Source organism: Corylus avellana, chromosome 3 (genome assembly GCF_965113065.1).
Source record: "Corylus avellana chromosome 3, dhCorAvel1.hap1.2, whole genome shotgun sequence".
Classification (NCBI taxonomy): domain Eukaryota; kingdom Viridiplantae; phylum Streptophyta; class Magnoliopsida; order Fagales; family Betulaceae; genus Corylus; species Corylus avellana.
In genome coordinates this window covers 8,313,461-8,335,636 of record NC_142492.1, presented here as the reverse complement: position 1 = coordinate 8,335,636, position 22,176 = coordinate 8,313,461, and the positions used below count along the sequence as shown (strand labels likewise).

The window sequence follows — 22,176 nt, the reverse complement described above, 5'->3', positions numbered from 1 at the left end:
TCCGTGCGCTTTTATAAATAGCAGCGCAAAACTCCCAGGTACCTTAAATGTTGGAATTGTTGTTACATAATTTATAATAACAACTTCTTCTTTTGTTTTTTTCAAGTAAATTACATAATTACAACTAACACAAGAGGATGTGGGTCTATTTCTAATCAATAGTTTGTCTTTCTACCAAATAATTTAGGAGTAATGTTAAATCGATTGGAGGGATCCACAATAGGCACGCTCCTCTACGTGCTTTTAAGAACACTTTGCTCGAAACGTCTTCAACTAGGTGTTTATATAACGTATGGCTTAATTACTGATCAGTTACGTTGACATGTATTATGCTTAACGGTGTATTGGTGGAGTAATGCATTAGTGTTACTCTGAAGGTTCATCATCTCCCATCACTAGGGGTGGTTATATAGAGCTTCCTATTGGATGTGTTGAAGTATCTAGAAGTTACAGAGAAATTCTCGATGCTTATTGAGCATCAAACTCTCTCTTACAGTGTGTTTTGAGTGCTCGTAGACTGTGGACTTTGTGAGTATTACTTCAATAATTCTGGTAGTGTACTCTACCACTGGGAGGAAAAAGAAATCATTGAAGAATAACGTGGAATAACATTTGATCATGTTCATGGATATATTCTCCTCTAAGGGTCTACAATCACATACTCACACATTCTTCTTGGTGAATTATATACTTCATTAAAAGCATTTTGGTTAGTTGTTATTTGCCTTAGGAAATACGCATGTTCATGGTTATAGATATTAGAATTGTATGCCACTAACCAATATCCTAATCAAATCGACTAGTCTAATATTTTAGCTTCATAAATTTATAATCCAAGGGTACAAGTCGTCTAAACAAATCCTTGGGAGCAAATATTGTACCACGAGCAATGCACATGATGCAAGTGGAGACAGATAAAAATTTTCAGCAATTTGTTATTTGGATTGTTAGCAATTCAAACAGTAAATATAAGAGTTTTTATGAGACTTATCTATCCCAATAAGTGAGCGGACAACCCAAAACTTACTTAGGAGATATGAATCATATTAATTCTTTCACATTTGTTGTCCGAATTATTATTAAAAATCTTTATCCAATTAAAAATGACATGTCAGTAATTGAAGGCGCGTGATACCAACTCATGTGTCCATAAAAACGGGACACAATCTAAAGCATCATAACACCATGTTCCAAGTAAATGCTGCACTTAAAGTGAATAGTTAATACCAATTTGATGTCATTTTTCTAATGATTTTGAACTCAGCATGCAAAACTTCCAAGACAATTACTTGAATAATTAAGTTGATGTACCTTGAACTCGACTTTAACGTGTTGAAAGCTTGGCTATGAAAAAAGATAAGAGAAAAAGGTATAACATACGTTTCAATAACGTTATGTGCAAAAGGTGGGTGGGTGGTGACTTTAACAGCCCCATTAATATATTCTATGTGTCATCCTATCTATCCTAATATTTGTACACAAACTTTATTTTTCTGTTAAAAATGAATTTTAATCAAGTAAATTAGTATAATCATTTGATTAGCTGCGTTCAACAATGCGGACTTGGTGCCCACATTTGATCAAGCCCAAATCACGAACACTCGATCAGACCATAAAGAATAGCGTGCCAACACAACAATTGCTTAAAGAATATTGAAAGAGTGGCACCGAAAATGACTACTCCCAATTTTATCTTGGCTGCTAACAAATGTGAAATATAGCGTGTGGACATAACTAGTAAGCAAGATATGATTCAGTGCCACGATTGGATAAGGTTGAACTCCATGAGTGAACATCCCAAATAAGGAAAAAACAAGCAATAATTTGAGGTATCATCACATAATCATTCTTTAGAAAAGCACTCTAGCTCTTATCCTCAAATTAATGAATTTTTACCCTTTTCCTTTGTTAACTCAAACATCAAGGAGATCTAACCGGCAACCCCCTACTAGTCTTCCATAATTTATTTATTTTTAACAAATGCTTATTATTGACCGAATTCAACTATATCATTCTTCAATTCACCCATAAGCAAAAAGCCAAAGATTGTGTGAAAACTATGTATAAAATAAGCTAACCAAACAAAACCTAACAAGTATTAAAGTATATCACACGGCCGGTGGTCGTTTTTATTTATTATTATTATTCGTGAGACCTAAAGAAGGGCGGTGGGCCGGTGGGCGGCAGCTCCAGAGCTTTCACGAGAAGACTTGCGTGTCATCCATGCCCACGTAAAGGGAAAAGTGGCTTTTCTTAACAAAAAAGTCAAATCTTCTAAGATCCGATTTTTATTCTATAATTCATCAACTACCAAAAAGAGGTTGATGAATCGAATATATTCTTGAAACGCCTTTCTTTTTTCTTTTCTTTCTGTGTTTTTGGCTTTTCTATGCATTTATGAGAGAATATCATTTGATTTATTCCACTTTATCTAATTTCCATTGTAATAATTGCATTCAAACTTTATGTGATGGGATTGAAAAAGACACCCATCATGAAGTGATTCATTGCTATCCTTTGTTTGTTTGTTTTTGGGGGCATTCATTGCTTTCATTTAATTAGAAAATCAAATCAATTAAAAGAAAAATAAAAATTCATTCTAGCCTCCTTCAAGTACATATATATGCATATACGATTTATTTTATACCCCTTGCCTTCATTAGTCCCTCCATTATGTCATGATCTTACGCCTATTTACATTTCTTCCACGTTTTGGCTTCATAAATGCTATACAACTTTCATTTCTTTTTTTTTTTTGGAATTTAAGTCGGATTCATAGTTATTCTTAGTGCCACAAAAAACGAGAATAATTCGATTTTTCTTCTGATTGAATCATATCATTTGTTGTTTGTGTTTTTTTTTTTTTATGAATTTTTTATGCATCGGCCTTTTGGGTCTATTCAAGTTTTACCTTATTCGAGCCGAATCCTAAGCTCCTAAGTTTGTTTTTCTCGCCCGAATTGATCAAGCATATATATACCATATCCGTCACTCCAAGTGTAATAAACTAAGACGTAGATTTGATTTTGAAGATCAATATATATATATATGTTATGGAAATTGAAACAAAGAATAATGACTATTTTATTTTACCTTAAGTTATAAAAAAAAAAGTCATTTAACCTCATTTGTTAATAAAAAAAAAATTAACAAATAATTCAACTCACAAAATCTTTTCAAACAAAAATTAACACAAACAATCAATTCAAAATTCAAAAGCACTTTTTAGACCATTACTTCTCAAATTTATATTATATAAAAATAAATTTTCAAACAAAAACCTAAAAAATATATATTTTTAAACCATTATTAAAAAATAAATAAAAACCCCCGAAATTCCCGTCCATGCCTCCCCAGAAAGTGGACCTGACAGTCAAACCCGAATCTGAGCTCCAACTGAACAAGACGAAGGTTACGTACAATCCATGTCCAACTGCCCCACGTGGCACATCTGTCCCTTCAAATAAACAAAATCTCAAGCCTATCTTTTATTCGTTTCCTTAAAAAAACCAAAATTTAAGCGTTTAATTTGGTTCAGTTACCAAAAACGACAACGGTGGCGACAGCTATAAATCGGCCTCCTCCTCTGCTTGTTTGGACCAAAAGGTGCTCTAAGCTTTGTGGTTATTGCAACGGTGTCACTTTTTGTAGCGGTGTTTCGGTTATTATGGCGAAGAGTATTCTGGTCACCGGCGGAGCCGGTTATATTGGGAGCCACACGGTGCTCCAGCTACTGTTGGGCGGGTTCAAGACCGTCGTCGTCGACAACCTCGACAACTCCTCGCCCGTGGCGCTCGACCGAGTCAAACGGCTTGCCGGTGATCTCGGCGGCAACCTTTCTTTTCACCAGGTTTTTGTTTTTCGACGATTGTCGCTGTAATAACTCGTACAAATGAGAATTTGAATTTCTTTTTTTTTGAATTTGAACAAAGGTTTACTTTTTCTTTTTCTTTTTCTTTTTCTCTTTTTGTGGGTTTGAATTGGTTAGTTTGCTATTTTGGTTTGAAAAAGTTTGAGAGTTAATGATTGGTTTTATTGGTAGATTGCTTTAAATTGCGATTTTGTGCCTGTTTATCAAAAAAAAAAAAATTGGTTGAGGCATTGGGTTTTCAATTTATACGTACATATACATATACATGTATGTATGGATGTACGTATGTCTGTATGTATGGATGTACGTATGTCTGAATGTGCATGTTTTTGTTTGAATTACATTTGTTTTATTGAATCCTTGTTCTGAGTAGAGGCATAGAGCTAACGATTTTACGCATTTAATCTTATTACGCACCTAGCTTTTTGTGAAGTCCTGTTCTGATTGTGCAGAGGTGATCTAAGACCATGCTTTTGATCTGTTAAATCTTACAGTTTGATCATTTCGTGTGTTCATTGCCAAATTTATTGTTTTAGTCATTGATTGTGTTTTCCTTTTGTTTTTCATTCAAAATTATTCATAATTTTAGATCTTATGCCAACGGTCCTTGGACCAAATAACATGTCCTCCCTTTAAGTAAGGGGTGGAAAGTGAGGTGTTGGGTCCAATCTTGCTTGGATTCGTGAGTTGTGTATATACCTAGGGCTAACAATCTTTTACACTATCCGGAAATTCACCTAACATGAAATTAGCGGGTCGGGCTAAGGGGTTTGATCCCTTTAATTAAAATTATTATATTAAAGTTGATCTATATAGTCTTATATTAATGTCTCGATAATCTGTGACATTTAGGACTTGTAATTTTTTTACACAATTCACAAACCCAACACAAAATTAACGGGTTAGGGTTGAGAAGTCACCAATTTCATTAAATGGGTTAGGATATGGTTGACCTATATAATCTCTTACCTATGCTGAATATGACCCGAACCCGACACGCAATACAAATTGCCACCCCTAAATAGTACCTGCCAAAGATGATGAAATAGATCTCATATTATTGGACTTAAAACTTCATAGTTGCTAATGAGATTAGTGGAAAGAATGGACATGTGCCATTACCATCTTAGTGAGCTAATGTGTGATATATATCAACTAGAAGTTTGCCTTTTGAAAAAAAAAAAAAATTGTAGTGGCCAAAGTGTTATTTAGTAACATCTAATTGAATAAATATGCGTGGTTATGTTGATGGCGCTGTTCTTTACATTTTCTGTTTTCACTCGCAGGTGGACCTCCGGGACAAACCAGCACTTCAACAAATTTTTGCTTCAACACAGTGAGTACTATCTTTATGAGAGAACTCACAGTTTTATAATCTGTTGAATCCTACTTTTTAATAGGAACACAGATGGATAGGTCCTTTCTATCTGATTGTTATGTGCATTTTATTGTAACTTTGCCAGTCATCTCTCTTGCCCCCATCCCAATTCATCTTATGCAAATGTCATCAAATATTGTTGTATTCTCCAAGACATCTTTAAAGTCAATCTCTTTTGCTTCTGGTGGTTTTCCTTTTGCCAATGAATTTCCAAGAGTAAGTACTAGTTTCTACTCCAAAGACAAATATAAACCATACACGATAAGGGCATGAGTGAGATCTTCACACCTGAAAAGCAACCCTTTTTTGACTCATAAAAAACCATTTTAGTAAAACTGCAGATATAAACTTATAATATTGTATTTTTAATGGGATCCTCATGTTTAATTATTTTGCACTGCAGATTTGAGGCTGTCATACACTTTGCTGGGCTGAAGGCAGTTGGTGAAAGTGTGCAAAAACCTTTGCTCTACTATAACAACAATTTAATTGGGACAATTACTTTGTTGGAAGTCATGGCTGCACATGGATGCAAAAAGGTATTCCCCAATTTGCGCTATAACATGTTGGCACCCTAGTTGTATTTACTGTCTTCCCTGTATGCACAAGGTTCAATTTTCTAAAAATCAAATCAGAAGCTTTCAGGTTCTTTAACGCAGAATTTTTCCGCTTCCTTTCTGTCTGTTATTATGTTTTTTGTTTTATGGATATTTAGGTAGTCTTCAATAGAAACTGTTTTTTGTTATCTTGTGCCATTGTTCTCTATTTAGAGTGTCTTCCACCAGATCCCAGGCAACAGTTTGCCTTGTTAGGATTTCTTCTTTAAATTGTTAGCTTTAGTGTTGTTTTGCTTTTGCCACTGCTCTGTTAATGTCATTAATGCTAGTACTGTCTTGCTTTCTTCAACTTGTCTCTAGTTGAGTTGAGACATAACAATGTCCGACCTGCTTATATTCTTTGCATCAGCCTTAGAACCTCATTTCCATCATTTTAAAAGGGAAAAAAGAAGAAGTCTGACATGCTATTCATTCTGTTAATAATGACAGTTGAATGTAAACTGTGAGCTGTTCCTATTGTACTATTTATGTTATAAATGATGATTTGATGGTGCATTTTACATTACTTGACTGATTTTCATATTCTTGAATTATTTCAGCTTGTGTTCTCATCTTCAGCTACTGTCTATGGTTGGCCGAAGGAGGTCCCATGCACAGAAGAGTTTCCCCTTTCTGCAACAAACCCATATGGACGAACCAAGGTATGTAGTAAACATTTATTAGGCACTTAGCTTAGTAGGCAGCATACCAGACATGCATCTGATAAAAAATAGAAGACTTAGGGGGTCCTTTGAGCCCCCACACACCCCCCCCCCCCCCCAACCCTGTTTTCGTCCCTGGCATTGTTGGTGTCCCACAAATTTAAAGCTTAATTGAGAAGCATCTTCTTACTTAGAATATACTAATGGTATCTGATGAGCGTCATATTTCAGCTTGTCATTGAAGAAATTTGTCGTGATATCTACGGCTCGGACCCTGAATGGAAGATCATGTTGCTAAGATACTTCAATCCAGTTGGCGCACATCCTAGTGGTGATATTGGTGAGGATCCCCGTGGAATTCCAAACAACCTCATGCCCTTTGTGCAGCAAATTGCTGTTGGCAGGCGACCAGCCCTAACAGTTTTTGGAAATGATTATTCAACTAAGGATGGTACCGGGGTATGCTATTTTAATTTGATCGAATTTTCCCATTGCTGGCTGGGCATCCATTTTCTTATCTGTTACACTTAGTTTATGAATGTTAAGCCATATTTTGTGGATTAATCATGCGGTGTTGTAGAAATATTTAGGGTTACTGCATGTATTATGTTTCCTTCTCAGTATCTAGTCCTTACTTTTGATAGAATCTCCATGCTGATGGTGCTCATCTCGTTTCAGGTGCGTGACTACATTCACGTTGTTGATTTAGCTGACGGGCACATTGCTGCTTTGTGCAAGCTGGATAAGCCTGGTATAGGTATGTGCTATGAGATTGGCTTGTTCTTTCTTTTCTATGCTTGTCTTGTGCTTGTTGACTCTCTCCAAAATCCTTCTCTCTGCGTCAAATGGTTGGTTGTATTAGAATATTAGGGGCTTGTGGTTATTTTTCTATATTGTCATTGCCAGCTTGTCTTGAACGTGTACCATGCATTGCAAATGTCCTTATATTCTGCAACTTACTGTCAACCATTCCTTCCCCCACATTTGTTAATCTTGCCCTTGCTCCAAGTATTGTAGGAATATATTTAGTAGTAGATATATAAAAAGGTCATAATCTGACAAGTTGTTGATGAATTGTTTGTAATTCAGAACGAAGGTCCATATGATGTTTATCCTTGAGGATAGAGTTTTTTTGTAGTCTTTAATGTATCTGATTTGTAATATGTCTCTACAGGTTGTGAGGTTTACAACTTGGGAACTGGAAAAGGTACATCAGTTCTGGAGATGGTTGCTGCATTTGAAAAGGCATCTGGAAAGGTAAAAATAAAGAAATTTTTTCTCGTGTCCGGTCCCCCAATTCTTCCTGTACTTTTTACCCAAAAAAAATAGTTTCCATAGAATAGTTGCTTGAGGGTTCATTTTGCTGAACCTAGTAGTTCATGTCAATCAATTATCACTTGTACTCCGTTTTTGAGTTGGGTGTCTATTATATTTGGGCGTCAAAGTCTAGGTTTTGTGGTTGGAACATGTGTAACTGGAGTCGAATTCCTTATTAAATGTGAGTATTTCCTTATATATATGTCCTTTGAATCTGGGGTAGAGGTGAAGTGTTGTCTGCATATACCATATGAAGGTTTGTGAAAAGATGTGAAGCAAAGTTGACATGAATGAGATTAGTTTGCAAACTCCCACCCATTATGACATTAATATAGCCACCATCTGGATGAGTGCTGTTGGCCCATCTAATTACAAAAGTTGTGATTGTGAAAATTTTATACTTTTGATCTTTTAATCTGGTAGGGTTGGAATTGGCCTTGCCATGAACATGGATATTTGTGTAGGCCTTTGTTTAGTCTCTGATTGCACATACCTTGGAAGAACATAGGGCGTCGTTCCTCACTTTTATTTCTTGCTTCTGTTTGACCTTTACTATCAAATTGGCTCTTAATGTGTAAAATATTTTACTGTTCCAGAAAATTCCACTTGTAATGGCTGAGCGGCGACCCGGTGATGCTGAAACTGTTTATGCATCAACAGAGAAAGCAGAAAAGGAATTGAATTGGAAGTAAGTGCTTGTTATAAAAAATAAAAAATAAAAAGTACTAAATTTACTCGCAAATAAGTATTCATTACGTAGCTAATGTTCATCCTCATAAATTTTGAAACTTTTATGTTTTATGAATCAAAATTGACCTTTAATAAAGTTGGAAATTACTTGTGATGACTTTAGCTTTGCATTGCATCTTTCTTATAAGCTTGATGACCTTGCAGGGCAAAATACGGCATCAACGAGATGTGCCGGGATCAATGGAACTGGGCCAGCAAAAACCCTTATGGCTATGGATCTCCGGACTCCAAGAACTAGAACTTTGTTTTTATTTAGCTCTGCAGTTGTCTGTCACCCGTGGTGTCATGCTTTTGAGGCCTCCTGAGATTAGGGTTTCCCTGACCATTGTTGGCGGAGTTTTAAGCTGATAGTCATTGTGGTGTTAACATTATAGGTTTACAAAGCCAAAGCAATCTTTGTTTCTTTGTTCCATCATAAAAGCTTTAGTATGTCTCCCCCTTACACATTAGTGGGACATAACCATTTTTATCTAATATAAATGCAACTTTTTCTTTCCTGAATATTTTGCTTCATCACTAGCTTGATTGTGGATTGGCGATGTTCAAGCCAGCATCTCTAATTCACTCTATAGACATTAGAGCTATTCTTGGTTTGAATATGAGAAGTACACAATTTTTTCCTGTGATGGTACTGGCAACTAAACATAATGGTGTGAATCTAGAGCCAAACGAACTGTCATGTAAGCAATTTTCATTATGTACTATTTTATGGGTCCAAAAAGATGAGATAGCTTGTTACTTCTCTTTGGCTGCTAGATTCCTCTCTCTCCTCCATGACCCACAACCATGGAGGTGGCCTTTGGGCCTCCATGGCCGGCTTCTCATCCTCTCTCCTCTGTGACCCTTTTCATGCGAGTCCTGACCCACGGTCGGAGGTTCTTGGCTGGCCGTGGTCACGGAGGAGTGAGGAGGGGATTCAGCTGTGTTTGATAACATTTTATCTTTTTGTCCTTGTGTTTTCTCTTTTTGAGTTGATGACATGGCATGATCTTGGCCATTAATATGGCCTTAATCTTGGCATTATCATGAACTGTTTGATGGGCGGTGGATTAGGTTTTGAAGTGGGGGACGAAGTTTATGATTGTGATACAACGGAACCAAGCTGAGTGCAGGTGAGGGTCGTTTGACAATTGTTTCTAGTTTGAATATGGGAAGTACACAATTCTTTTGAGGTGCTACAGCAAATTGAGCATAATGCTGTGGACTGTTGCTTCTCCTTTAGAATTGTGTTATCATTTTAAATGCTCTGGTAGGCCATGTTGGCTTCTAAAGAAAAGAATGGTTCAAAACTTTTATGGAGGGAGACAGAGATTGAAACAAGTCCACCAACCTTAACAACATTGCTTAATGTTTCTGCATTGACAATTATATACCCAGTATAGGTTTTTGAACCACATGAAAGATCAATACATGATCGAAGAATATTCAATGACTTAACATTATGCGCATACATAGTAACCAAGACATTTTAATCTAGCCTATAGATTACCCCTTCATGACTCGACCGCAAAGTCGCAACCCATTCAATCAATGGTAGCCTCACGCACTTATCAGTATTCAATAACTTTACACTATCTCGTATATAATGTCAATGCATTTTAATCCAACCTATAGGCCGTCTCCTCCATGACTCAACCAAAAAACTACAACCCATTTGATCTTGCTAGGGATAAAATATACCCACCTATTTATATTTATTTACTGTTTTGTCATTGTCCATTCATATGATGACACGTGTCACTATTGGCTTATAAAATGAGAAAGCTCCCCATTTTTCCTTAACTTGGACCCCCTCTCTTGGTCTCCCTCTCCAGGAGAACTTAGACTCTCTCACACACATCTCCCTCTTTCGAGGAGACTCTTATCTCTCTCCCTTTCACATATCTCACCTCACACACAAATTATCTCATATTAGAAGCGTATTATCATTACATATTTTCATCCACATACAAGATGCTAACTTGAGCATCGGAGAGTCTTTGGCCCCAACCGAAGACCCTCTGATCGTGTTCTCATTTTGCAGGAATTCAACTCGAAGCTCAACCATGAAAGAAATATTGCAGACTAGCAACACTTCGGACCAAAAATTGCATCAACAGATCTCATATTGGACGAACTGCGTTCAATTTCATACTCGACGTGGTTAGCTGATTGTGATTCCAATACAAACTTTACGTAGAACTCATAATTAAAAACTAGTTTATAAGAGGAGACTGTCCAATAACTTATACATATATGGTTAAAATTGCACTTAAATCATAACATGATATTAATGAAAATGCAAAGAAAACATAGAAAGCCAACAGTACTTCCACTTATACAAACCCACTTAGACTTTTGAGACTCATGGTTTATTTTGAATAATGAGTCACGATAAGTACTTATACAAACCCACTCAGACTTTTGAGATTCATGGTTTATTTTGAATAATGAGTCACTATAAGTATTAAGGGCCGGTTGAGATTACGTTAGAGAGTCTAAAAAATATTTTTAGTATTTAAAAAGCCGTGCCAAACATAAAATGAAATGTTTCGTAAAAAATTTTAAACGTGTTTTTTTTTTTGTTTTTTTTTTTTTTACTTTAAAAATAATCAAAGCTTACAAAACTTTTGTCAAAAAATATATTTTGATTTAAAAGTTTTATTTCTCAGAGGCAATTTTAAACGAGTTTTAAATAATGAGATCCTGAGGGTAATTGCGTCAACTGGTGCCTATCTTTTTTGTCATTCTTGAAAACTGCAATAATGACGGCAACTTTGGATCGTCCAACTAGTTTCATCCACTCGATAAAGTGCCGTTTGTGGCACTCCTTCATTATACAACCAGCTGCATGAGTATTTTATGGACTATTCATAAAGCTCAATAAAGTGGTTGCCAAACAAGTCGCTAAATGGTTGCCACTAGTACCGCAAGCATGAGTTGCTCAACTCCCATTTCAAAAGATGGTAGGCCATATATGTTTCAAAAATATTGGTTCAAATTTTGTGGGGGCAGTGGGGCACCAACTACTTTATGATCGATTAAATTATTGAATAAACATAACGATCACAATTTTGAAATCTTTAAAGTATGGGAGGGTTAAAACTTAAATTATTAAATTAAATTATTAGATTTATTATTTTTTATAACTTTAAAATAATTAATAATATATGTTTCTTAGTTCTTGATTATATATTTCAACCAAGAGCTGTTTGGCTTGCGATTTCTTAAGTATGGAAGTTTTATATAGTTTGAATTTTAAATTGATATATTCTAATAATCCAATAAAATATACCATATTTTAACATCTTATTTGCACCCAATTTTTTTTTTTTTTTTTTTTTAAAGTCCACTTAACCCCCTTAAACTACCATTCCAATAACAATCTACCTATCCAAATTATCAATTGTGACAATTTACCACCCAAACTACCAAAACAATGACAATGTACCCTTAATTTTAACAAAATGACGAAATTACCCTTATTAAAATAAAACAAAAATACTAAAATTTAATTTAATTTTTTTCAAAATTTTAAGAGTATTTTTGTCTTATTGAAAATTTTATAGGAGTAATTTCATCATCTTACTAGCATTGGGGGGTACATTGTCATTGTTTTGGTAGTTTAGAGAGTAGATTGTCATTGAGGTGGTAGTTTGAGGAGATTAATTGGACTTTACATTTTTTTTCTTTTTGTTCCTTTTGCTTCAAAATTCTGTTCAAAATATAATAATTTAATCCATTTTACAAATATATCACAAAAAAAAAAAAATTGAATGCCAAATAAATCATAATATGATATTACTTGATTAATTATATCAATTTAATATTAATTATAAAAATATCAAGTGTAACCGTTTAAAAGTGTGAAAATGTAAATAAATCGAGTAGTGATTTATATAACACTGACGTGCATGAACAGTGTGCACGCCAATATTATATATATATATATATATTATTTTACTGTTTAAATATTATTTTAATTATATTTTATAATATTATAACATTGGCGTGTACATTGTTTATGCACGCCAGTGTTATATAAATCACTATTCAAATAAATCTAACCACTTTTATTTATTATATTAAATCGATTAAATATTTCCTTGAAGAGAGAAACTAAAAATAATAAAGATACTCTCCATGCATTGAAATTTGAAAGCCACAATACACCTTTTAACCCAAGCGTTTCTCCTAATATTCGAATAATATATATATATTTTTTGCTGCAGCTGGCCGGTCAAGACTCCTTCTTTGTGAACTCCAAATTCCAAATCCAATACGCGCTTCATTCTTCACAAACTTCAAACAGACTGAAACACAAAACTCTCTCTCTCTCTCTCTCTCTCTCTCTGTGTCTGAGAGTCAGCGAGTCAGATTCGCAGATCTTTCTCTCTGGCCGTCGGATCCGGTCGATCTGAATCTGACGCCATAGTGAAAGGCTCAGCTCCGATCGGAAATGGAGAACCTGATCTCTTTGGTGAACAAAATCCAGAGAGCTTGTACCGCGCTCGGTGACCACGGAGAAGGCAGTACGTTGCCGACTCTCTGGGACTCGCTTCCCTCGATTGCCGTCGTCGGTGGCCAGGTCAGCTCCGATCCCTCCCTCTCTCTCGCTTTCTCTCAACTCTTGCATAGTGAGAGCTGAAGCTTGTTCGTGTTCTATAAGTTTCGAGCTTATATAGTTATATTTTTTCATTCTCTGTAGTATTTTTGAAGGATTCGATATTGGTTTGCACAAGCGTGTTCGTATTGTTGATTTCGTGTCGATCTTATTAGAAAATTTTCGATTTATCAAGCTGCTTGAAATTACAGCTCTGGATCTCCCCTTTCTACCACTGCATTGAGAGAGCTGAAGCTTGTTCGTTTTCTATAGGCTTCGCGCTTATATTTTTCAATCCCTGTAGAATTTGTGAAAAGCTACTTGTTTTTGAAAGTGTGTTCATGTTATTGGATTTTGTAGCAATCTTATTAGAGATTTAGTTCGATTTATCAAGCTGTGTAAATAAAATTGAAGAATCAATGTTACTAACAAGTTCATAGTTATGGTGATTTGCTGCTCATTGCTATGGTTTTGAATTTTCAAAGTTTTCATTTTATTGTTGTTTTATGAAGAACACAATTGTGATCAGCATTTAAGTCTCATAACTCCGTTGCTTGCATGTCAAATGACTTTGAAATCGCTCTAAGGTTCTAAGTTGGTCCTTTCTTAGATAGATATTGTTTGGTATTCGAAGTTGTCTGGCGGATAGTGAACAATTTGAGAGTCTCATTTGAAATGTCATAGAGCTGTAGATGAGGCTTGGTGTCTCAATTCAAACATCACCTTTAGTTTACGTCTATGGTTACCAGGTTCTATTTGCGGATAGTGAACAATTTGAGAGTCTCATTTGAAATGTCATAGAGCTGTAGATGAGGCTTGGTGTCTCAATTCAAACATCACCTTTAGTTTACGTCTATGGTTACCAGGTTCTATTTGATTCCATACTCAAATGCACTTGGTAATCACATTGTAATTATTGTGTGAAATATGAGGACTTGGAAGAATGGTTGTTTTTGTCATTTTGTTTTATGCATTCAGGGCTCTTTAGATGCCATTTTGAAGTTTTTGAAAAGGGAAAAATCTTGATTATCTGTCAAAAATATATTACTTTGAACAGGACTTATTGCTTTCTATCCATGCCTGAGCAAAAATTTATTGTTTCGTTCTCTTCTTTTTTGTCTCATAGAGCTCTGGGAAGTCGTCAGTGTTGGAGAGCGTTGTTGGAAAGGACTTCTTACCTCGTGGATCTGGTAAATTATTGCATTCATATATATATATATATTTTCTGATTCTTGTTGAATATTGGCAAAATAATGAATGCAAATTTTATGCAGGGATTGTTACTCGAAGGCCACTTGTCTTGCAGCTACATAAGACTGAGGAAGGAAGCAGAGAATATGCAGAGTTTCTCCATCTTCCAAGGAAACGATTCACTGATTTTGGTATATCTCTTTATCCTCATTGAAGTTTTTAAATTTCTGGATTGGTTCTGATATATGAAAATGCCATTTACGTTCTCTTTTTGTTTATTAGGCCACTATAAACAGATTGTTTAATCATCATATATAACATCCTATTGTATCATACCACGTAGAGGCATCAGTGGCCAATATCATTTATTTGTGTTAGTCTGTAGATTCACGAAAACACATGGGCACAAACCACTTGTGGGGAGGGAGAGAATGTATCTATTGACGAGATTGTTTCATTTGACACTGTATCATTAATAATATTTGAACAGCTGCTGTAAGGAAGGAGATTCAGGATGAGACTGATAGAGAGACGGGCCGCAGCAAACAAATATCTAGTGTTCCGATTCATCTTAGTATATATTCTCCTAATGGTAAGGCCAGGATCCAAATTTTCTTTGGTTGTTTTTTGGTTGAATCTGCTTGAATTTGGATGTATCTTTTATGTTTATGCATGAAACATTTTTACTTGATACGATCTTTCATGATTTTCTAGATTTTTATTTTTTTTATTATATATATATATATATTTTTTATTCTTTCCGTTATGTGTTTCTTTTCTATACTTCTTGTTTACTTAGGTTGCACCTTTCCTATTTTTAATGAATTCCATTTACTTATAAAAAAAAGTTGATGTCGTTTTGCTATGGGCCTAGATTCACATTTTGGACCATTAATTGGAACTTGGGTCATGTCTTCATTCTTCCGTGCATTATAATATGATGTAATGAAGGCCACATTGTTGAATAGAATAGAAAGTGCTTTTTATTGGGAATGAGGTTATCGAAATCTTTTGGGTGCTATATCTGCCCTTTGTAAGAATGCACTTTTGTCGTCTGGGGACTGGGGCAATGCAATTATTCAAGTATTCTGAAGAAAGCTTTACTTCAAAAAACTGAGTTTCGTGATTCCTTTTGCCCGTATGCTCCATCCATGTTTATGTCCTCTGTTGAATCATGGTCCGTATATATATATAATCTCACTAACTGTTTTCTGACTTGCTCTTATCCTATTATATAGCACCTTCAATTTGAAGCATAACACTCTTTACTACCATTGAATCACATATTTTGTACTTTTGGTATTTATAGCTAATTGTTAACTTCTTTCATATCTCAACGTTTGATGGTGAAGCAGAATGTGCTAGGACATGTTTTTTGGGGGTTGGGGATTGGGGAGGGCCGTGGGGGGAAGATCTGTTGTAAACCTTAAATTTCTTCTGATTTTTATGTTTTTTTTTTTTTTTTTTTTTTTTTTTTTTTTTGTGGCAGTTGTCAACTTGACGCTCATTGATCTTCCCGGGCTTACGAAAGTAGCTGTTGGTGAGTTACATGTGTCTCTTAATTTGGCATGCTAATCATTTACTGACATTGTTCTCTGTTACTTTCTGTTTCGATGCTGAGAAGCAGGAGGAAATGAAAGAAAAGGAAATTTGAAACTCTAAATGAAAAGGATATGTAGGTTCTGACTTTTGGAAAAAATGAAAAGCACCTATTCACTGAGTATTGTACAATTGTTTGGCTGTTTCTTCTTTTTGTTGGAACCTGTTAGCTATCCTGTCTTTTTCTTTGCTTTCCTTGCAACAAAACAAGTGTAATTTTTTGTCATTATTTTGTAATATTGTAACTAACGCTTTGTCTTGGTAATATAGAGGGTCAACCAGACAGTATCGTTCTAGACATTGAGAATATGGTTCGCTCCTATATTGAGAAGGTAATATCTGTAACAAGTATTAGAATTTTTTTTTTCTATGGAAATAACCAGTTAACTTCAGTGTTAAAATTTTTGGAATATTCATAACCCTGGAAAATTTCTTGAAGAGGCTTGACAGATGAGATTTACGCTTCTTATTATTTAAATGATAGATTAGATTTTTGTTTCATTAATATGTGAATTGTACTCCAGTATGGAGTCTCTGAAACTTTTAACAAAAGTCTTCCAGGCCCTCAAAACTGTGAATGCCTTTGGAGACCAGTTTCTTTCCCCCAACCTTTAGTTGCCTTCATTTCTAATCTTAGAGAAAAATTGAAGGGAAAATTTAAAACTAAATAGGACCTCACAGTCTTTCCTTATCTATTATATTGGATATTTTCTGAAGTACAGGGCTTCTGCCTCTAATTTTCTTGCATCACATTTACCAGAAGATGGTAAATCCTTCAAGAGTTAGTTTTGAATACTCAATTTGTAGGAAACCAGTGGTTCCATACTCTTCTGTCATGCTCGTATCATTTTCTGTATAGACCATTTGTTCTGTATTTACAAATTTTTTAATTGGTCGATGTGAATTCTTTCTATTTTTGGTCCACTATTAGGTAAATTTTTCATAGATATGATTTACAATTATCCTTATTTTCATTAGAAGTAGTTCTTTTGCATTTTAGCCTGCCCCTTTTCATGAGTTATGCAAGGATATATTTCTAAATTGTTGCATTTTTTTGGTTGTTGTACTTATGCAGCCCAACTGTATAATTCTTGCCATCTCACCTGCCAATCAAGATCTTGCTACATCTGATGCAATCAAAATCTCACGTGAAGTAGACCCGACAGGTAACGCAAATATAATTGCTTTAGGCAGTGCAATTTTTTTTTCTTTTGCACCTCGTATATACCCTAATGGGTGCTTTCATATTTGGAACTGCTGTCATCATAATATGCAAGGCAATGAGGAATATAATATGTTTAGATTTTGTAATGGTGGCGATGTTTGACAGTATGATTGTTGATTATGTGCAAATGGGTGCTCCTTTGATGTCCTAGTACTTTACTGTTTTGATTTTTCAGGGGAAAGGACAATTGGAGTGTTGACGAAGATTGATCTTATGGATAAGGGTACTGATGCGGTGGATGTAAGTTGATTTGATCTATAATGCAGGATGGTTTGATTTGTACTGCTTCAGTGTAAGCTTACAAGAGAAAAAAAAATAGGACTTGTTCAATAAAGTGAGATCTTTTTATATGTTCTTTCTTGATATTTTCTGGAAGGGGAGTGAGTGCCACTTAGCTGCATCATGTCTGTCAGATGGTCCACTGGTTCCTGGTGATCTGATTTGTTAAGTTGGCGATATTAATGCAACGAGGCCCAATTCATTTGCATGTACAATGCACTTAAAATTTGGATTGATATCATAGACAACACTTTCTTATGAGTGCTAGGATAGTTATCTCATAACCTCAACTCTTATGCCAAGGGCCCTCACCCTTGCCAATTGTCGTCCTTGTTTCCTAGATATCTGAACTTTAACTGTGATCTGGTACTCCAGTGCATGCCACAATCTTTAGCTAATATTTATACATGAATATGCATATACTCATCCAGTAGTGTGGAAATATACACGTCTTAGAGGAAGCCTGCATTGTTTTATAGCTCGAAGCATTACATGCCTTTTGCATATCTAAATTTTGAGTCGCATTCTTTTGGTTGCTTAGATGTTGGAAGGGAGGTCTTATCGGCTGAAATTTCCTTGGATTGGTGTTGTGAACCGCTCACAAGCGGATATTAACAAGAATGTTGACATGATTGCTGCTCGGCGTAGAGAGCGTGAGTATTTCGCTAGTACCCCAGAGTACAAGCACCTAGCTCCCAGAATGGGTTCTGAGCATCTAGCAAAGATGCTTTCAAAGGTGGGCACATCAATATTCTTTTCTTTTCTTGGAATAACCAAGGCAGTTTTATTTTTGATATATTTACCATTAATTTTGTTGTAATTGTTTATATCATGACTTAATCATATGGTTCATATTTCAGCATTTAGAAACTGTAATCAAGTCCAGGATCCCGGGCATCCAGTCCCTTATTAACAAAACAATTATTGAAATTGAAACTGAACTAAGTCGTCTTGGAAAGCCCATTGCTACAGATGCTGGAGTAAGTTTGACTTTTTCACCTTGTTTGGCTTGCTTTATCATTTAAAATCTGTATCTACTGTTAATGTCAAGCTTGATAATTATAAGGCTCTTTCTCTCTCTCTCTCTCTCTCTCTCTCCCTCACACACGCACACATTTCCTCCTTTTTTGTGTCGAGGGTCATGGGAGAAGGGCCTGCCAGGGGGGAGGGAGTTGTTGGGGTTTGATAGGAGATCCTCAATCCTGCAGCATTTGCTAATGATTTCAGCTTATGATATGCAGGGAAAGTTGTACATGATCATGGAGATTTGTCGCGCTTTCGATCAAACATACAAGGAGCATCTTGATGGCGTGTAAGTTTCTTACTTTAACCATCTTCCTTGATTATGGGCATTGGCTCTGCCCCGCTTGCTTCAATGTGGCTTCTGTGTTATATATCCATGTTATAAAATAAAATAAATTAGTTGTGTTTATTGTTGTCTACAGGCGTCCTGGTGGTGACAAGATTTACAATGTTTTTGATAATCAGCTTCCTGCTGCTCTTAAAAGGTTGCAATTTGACAAGCAACTTTCAATGGAAAATATACGGAAGATCATAACTGAAGCTGATGGATACCAACCTCACTTAATAGCTCCTGAACAGGGATATCGTCGTCTCATAGAATCTACAATAATTAGCATCAGAGGTCCTGCTGAGGCAGCTGTTGATGCGGTATGTATTAAAATTTAGAAGAAGAATGTATTAAACGTTCAAATTTGTACTTATTTGTTTCATGTCCTTTTATAGTCAGTTATCTTTTTGTTTGTGTCTTATTTCTTGTGCTTTTGCATGTAGCTAAGGTTAACTGAGTTGGTTCCATTTATTCTTTATGTCTCAATGTAGACCCTTTAAAAGATAGTTCCTGAGTATTCTGTTAGCATCACCATCAAACATAATCTAGGATGTATAGCAAAAAAGTGTCATACCTGTTTAAAGCTGGTTGTGAAGTTGAACTTTTCTGGCAGTATCAACCTCATGATAAAATCATTAAACAGAGACCATTCACTCATAGTAGATGGGCCTTCTTATTTATATAGTATTTTTTTCCCAGTAGTTTGAATGCTTGCTGCATTGAAAGATAAAGCATAGATGGAAGATAATGGAGAAATTGGACATTCAGGTCCGAAGTTTTGGTTTGAGAAAACCTCAACCTGCTCTGGCCAAAAGCTTAAACCTTGACCTTCTTAAAAAAATCTAGTTGATTTGTGTATAATGCAAAACTTTTACCCAAAACCTTGTGTCTGTAAAGTTTTTGAATTTCCTTTAAATCCAAATTTTGAGTCCTTGCTGAATCATGATGCTTGCTTCATGATGAGTCATTTTTGTTTTCTCTTGATTCCAGGTTCATGCTTTACTGAAGGATCTAATTCACAAGGCAATCAGTGAAACTCCGGTATTTTCCTGATACCAATTTTTATTGCTTCCATTGTATTTGCCCTTTGTGTTTTCTTGAAGTTTTGTGTGATGAATCTAACTAGTTGACCTCCTCTTCATTAGCTCAATATACTTAAAAAGTTGTGCAGAAAAAACTTTAGGCGTTTCTCAAATTAACTTGATATAATTATTATACATGACCATGAATAATAATTTTAACCGTGCAAAGTGCTTCTCTTGTGTAAGCAACAAATCAGGCCCTAGCATAATATATATATATATATATATAGAGAGAGAGAGAGAGAGAGAGAGAGAGAAGAAAAAGTCAGCAACAAATTTTGCATTTTGATTATAAAGGGAGAAAGGATGATAAGAAAAGTCTGGGCAGTTTGCAATCTAGGTTTATAATTCTGTTTTTGTCTATTTAATAAAAGTGGAAATGTTTTCCAGATGATTTAGGGAAAATTTGAAAGTTTGTAGAAAATTTGATACTGCAATAAAACATTATGGATTCATATAAATTTGTATTGAGTTATTGGAAAATTAAAATGGAATCCCACTAGGAATCTCAATGTATAATATTACAAACTTTGGAATACCAGAAGTATTAATTGGAAGAATGTGTGGGAAACGGTTAACAGCTGATGTAAGTTTTTGCATGGTTTTAAAATTTAAAAGTTTTAAGTTTGACGTAACTAACAGATATTATCTTAAACTTGGGGAAGCTGCTTGCTATCTGAGCTAGTAAATCTGTTGGTCATTACTAAAATCTTGTTCCAAGGTTTTGGCCTTAATTAGAAGACTTAATGTATTTTGGCCAATAACAACACACATGCACGTACACCCAAGCCTGTCAACACCCACCTACTAGACACGTGCACCAGCACATGTGCGCTTCAACTGAAGATTATAACTCTCCCATTGTACTGTTTGCAACGGTGGCTTTGTAGCTCGTTTAAAAAACAAACTGAAATTTTCCTGCTTAGAAATTATTCAGAGAAGGTTTTCTTTGATTTCTTTCCAATTTATAAAAGAAATTGGGCACTAGATACCCGTCTTCCCTATTTTCTACGCTTCTTTATCCTTCTCTTGTCTTGAGGTTCATAATTTTTCAAGCTGTTTCCTTAGTTTAGTTTGCTGGACTCACAGGAATTGAAGCAGTATCCCGGCCTAAGAGTAGAGGTTGGAAATGCAGCTGTTGACTCACTTGACAGAATGAGGGACGAAAGCAAAAAAGCAACACTTCAGCTGGTTGATATGGAGTGTAGTTACTTGACAGTTGAATTCTTCCGGAAGCTTCCTCAAGATATTGAGAAAGGCGGCAACCCAACACATTCAATATTTGATAGATATAATGATTCATATCTTAGGCGAATTGGTGAGTCTTACTACAATGATTCATATTGTGCCTGAACTTGGCTTTTATCTTTCCTCTGTTTCCTCACAAGGTGACATTATGTACAAACAGGGTCAACTGTTTTGTCTTATGTCAATCTGGTCTGTGCAAGTTTGCGAAACTCAATCCCGAAGTCCGTTGTTTATTGTCAAGTACGGGAGGCGAAAAGAAGCCTACTTGACCATTTCTTCACTGACTTGGGTAAAATGGAGGTGAGAAATCAATCCCTTCACGTCGTCATCACTATATGCTTGTGTGAAATTTGATCTTGAGTGTGATTGAATTTAAAATCCTAATGCAGACCAAGCGTTTGTCATCGTTATTGAACGAGGACCCGGCCATCATGGAGCGACGTACTGGTCTTGCAAAGAGGCTGGAGTTGTACAGGAGTGCACAAGCAGAAATTGATGCAGTTGCTTGGTCCAAGTAAAGTGGTATATGTATCATATCTTTTTGCACGAAGAATTTGGCTAGACGTCACCTAGTCATACTGGGGAAGGGAGATGGGGGTATTTTGTTGTATTTTTCGTTGTGTTAAATTTCCAAGAGGTGCTTGCCCTCTATTACTAGCTGAAATCATTCATTGTCTCCATATAGGAACGTGTCATATTTTACACTTGTTCCATTTGTGCTTGTGCTATGCCTGTGAACAAGCTTCTCCCTATTATATATAGTTTGTATTATTTTTTTAACCCAATTTAAATATTGGTAAACCAGCACAGTGCTCATGTTCAATGGTACAACCGACCCATTAGATTATTTTCTGTTACAGTAACTCCGTAAATATCTTTGTTGGTGTTCTTTGTGGTTCTATAAATTTGCAGTGCCTTGGAAACTGGAAGGGTAGGTTTGGTACACGGATTAGAGTCAGGAATGGAATAACTATTCATGTGGAATGAGAGAGAGGTGTGCAGGGTTTTGGGTGTCCGAGCAGGTAAATTGCACACCTTGGCAGCC

General features: G+C 35.6%; 2 protein-coding genes across 2 annotated transcripts; both read left to right on the top strand.

Moving 5' to 3' along the window:
• Positions 1 to 3,340: 3,340 nt before the first annotated feature.
• On the top strand, positions 3,341 to 8,891 carry LOC132173976 (UDP-glucose 4-epimerase GEPI48). Its single transcript, XM_059585687.2, has 9 exons — positions 3,341 to 3,850; positions 5,158 to 5,207; positions 5,653 to 5,788; positions 6,406 to 6,507; positions 6,739 to 6,966; positions 7,186 to 7,264; positions 7,682 to 7,764; positions 8,421 to 8,512; positions 8,719 to 8,891. The coding sequence occupies exons 1-9, from the start codon at positions 3,668 to 3,670 to the stop codon at positions 8,810 to 8,812; spliced, it is 1,047 nt and encodes a 348-aa protein (XP_059441670.2). The 5' UTR covers positions 3,341 to 3,667; the 3' UTR covers positions 8,813 to 8,891.
• Positions 8,892 to 12,801: 3,910 nt separating this feature from the next.
• Positions 12,802 to 21,916, top strand: LOC132175971 (dynamin-related protein 5A). The gene is made up of 16 exons (XM_059588071.2): positions 12,802 to 13,141; positions 14,283 to 14,346; positions 14,431 to 14,538; positions 14,838 to 14,939; positions 15,837 to 15,887; positions 16,217 to 16,278; positions 17,022 to 17,112; positions 17,347 to 17,411; positions 17,992 to 18,186; positions 18,311 to 18,430; positions 18,692 to 18,762; positions 18,896 to 19,121; positions 19,792 to 19,842; positions 20,973 to 21,201; positions 21,292 to 21,431; positions 21,521 to 21,916. The coding sequence occupies exons 1-16, from the start codon at positions 13,013 to 13,015 to the stop codon at positions 21,647 to 21,649; spliced, it is 1,833 nt and encodes a 610-aa protein (XP_059444054.1). The 5' UTR covers positions 12,802 to 13,012; the 3' UTR covers positions 21,650 to 21,916.
• Positions 21,917 to 22,176: the final 260 nt, after the last annotated feature.

Bases quoted from the DNA above. Each gene is read 5' to 3' on its own strand.
- LOC132175971 (XM_059588071.2), top strand. From the start codon at position 13,013: ATGGAGAACCTGATCTCTTTGGTGAACAAAATCCAGAGAGCTTGTACC. The intron at 17,113-17,346 runs GTAACGCAAATA...TTGATTTTTCAG, and splicing joins ACGTGAAGTAGACCCGACAG to GGGAAAGGACAATTGGAGTG. The intron at 17,412-17,991 runs GTAAGTTGATTT...TTGGTTGCTTAG, and splicing joins AGGGTACTGATGCGGTGGAT to ATGTTGGAAGGGAGGTCTTA.
- LOC132173976 (XM_059585687.2), top strand. From the start codon at position 3,668: ATGGCGAAGAGTATTCTGGTCACCGGCGGAGCCGGTTATATTGGGAGC. The intron at 6,967-7,185 runs GTATGCTATTTT...ATCTCGTTTCAG, and splicing joins CAACTAAGGATGGTACCGGG to GTGCGTGACTACATTCACGT. The intron at 7,765-8,420 runs GTAAAAATAAAG...TTACTGTTCCAG, and splicing joins TTGAAAAGGCATCTGGAAAG to AAAATTCCACTTGTAATGGC.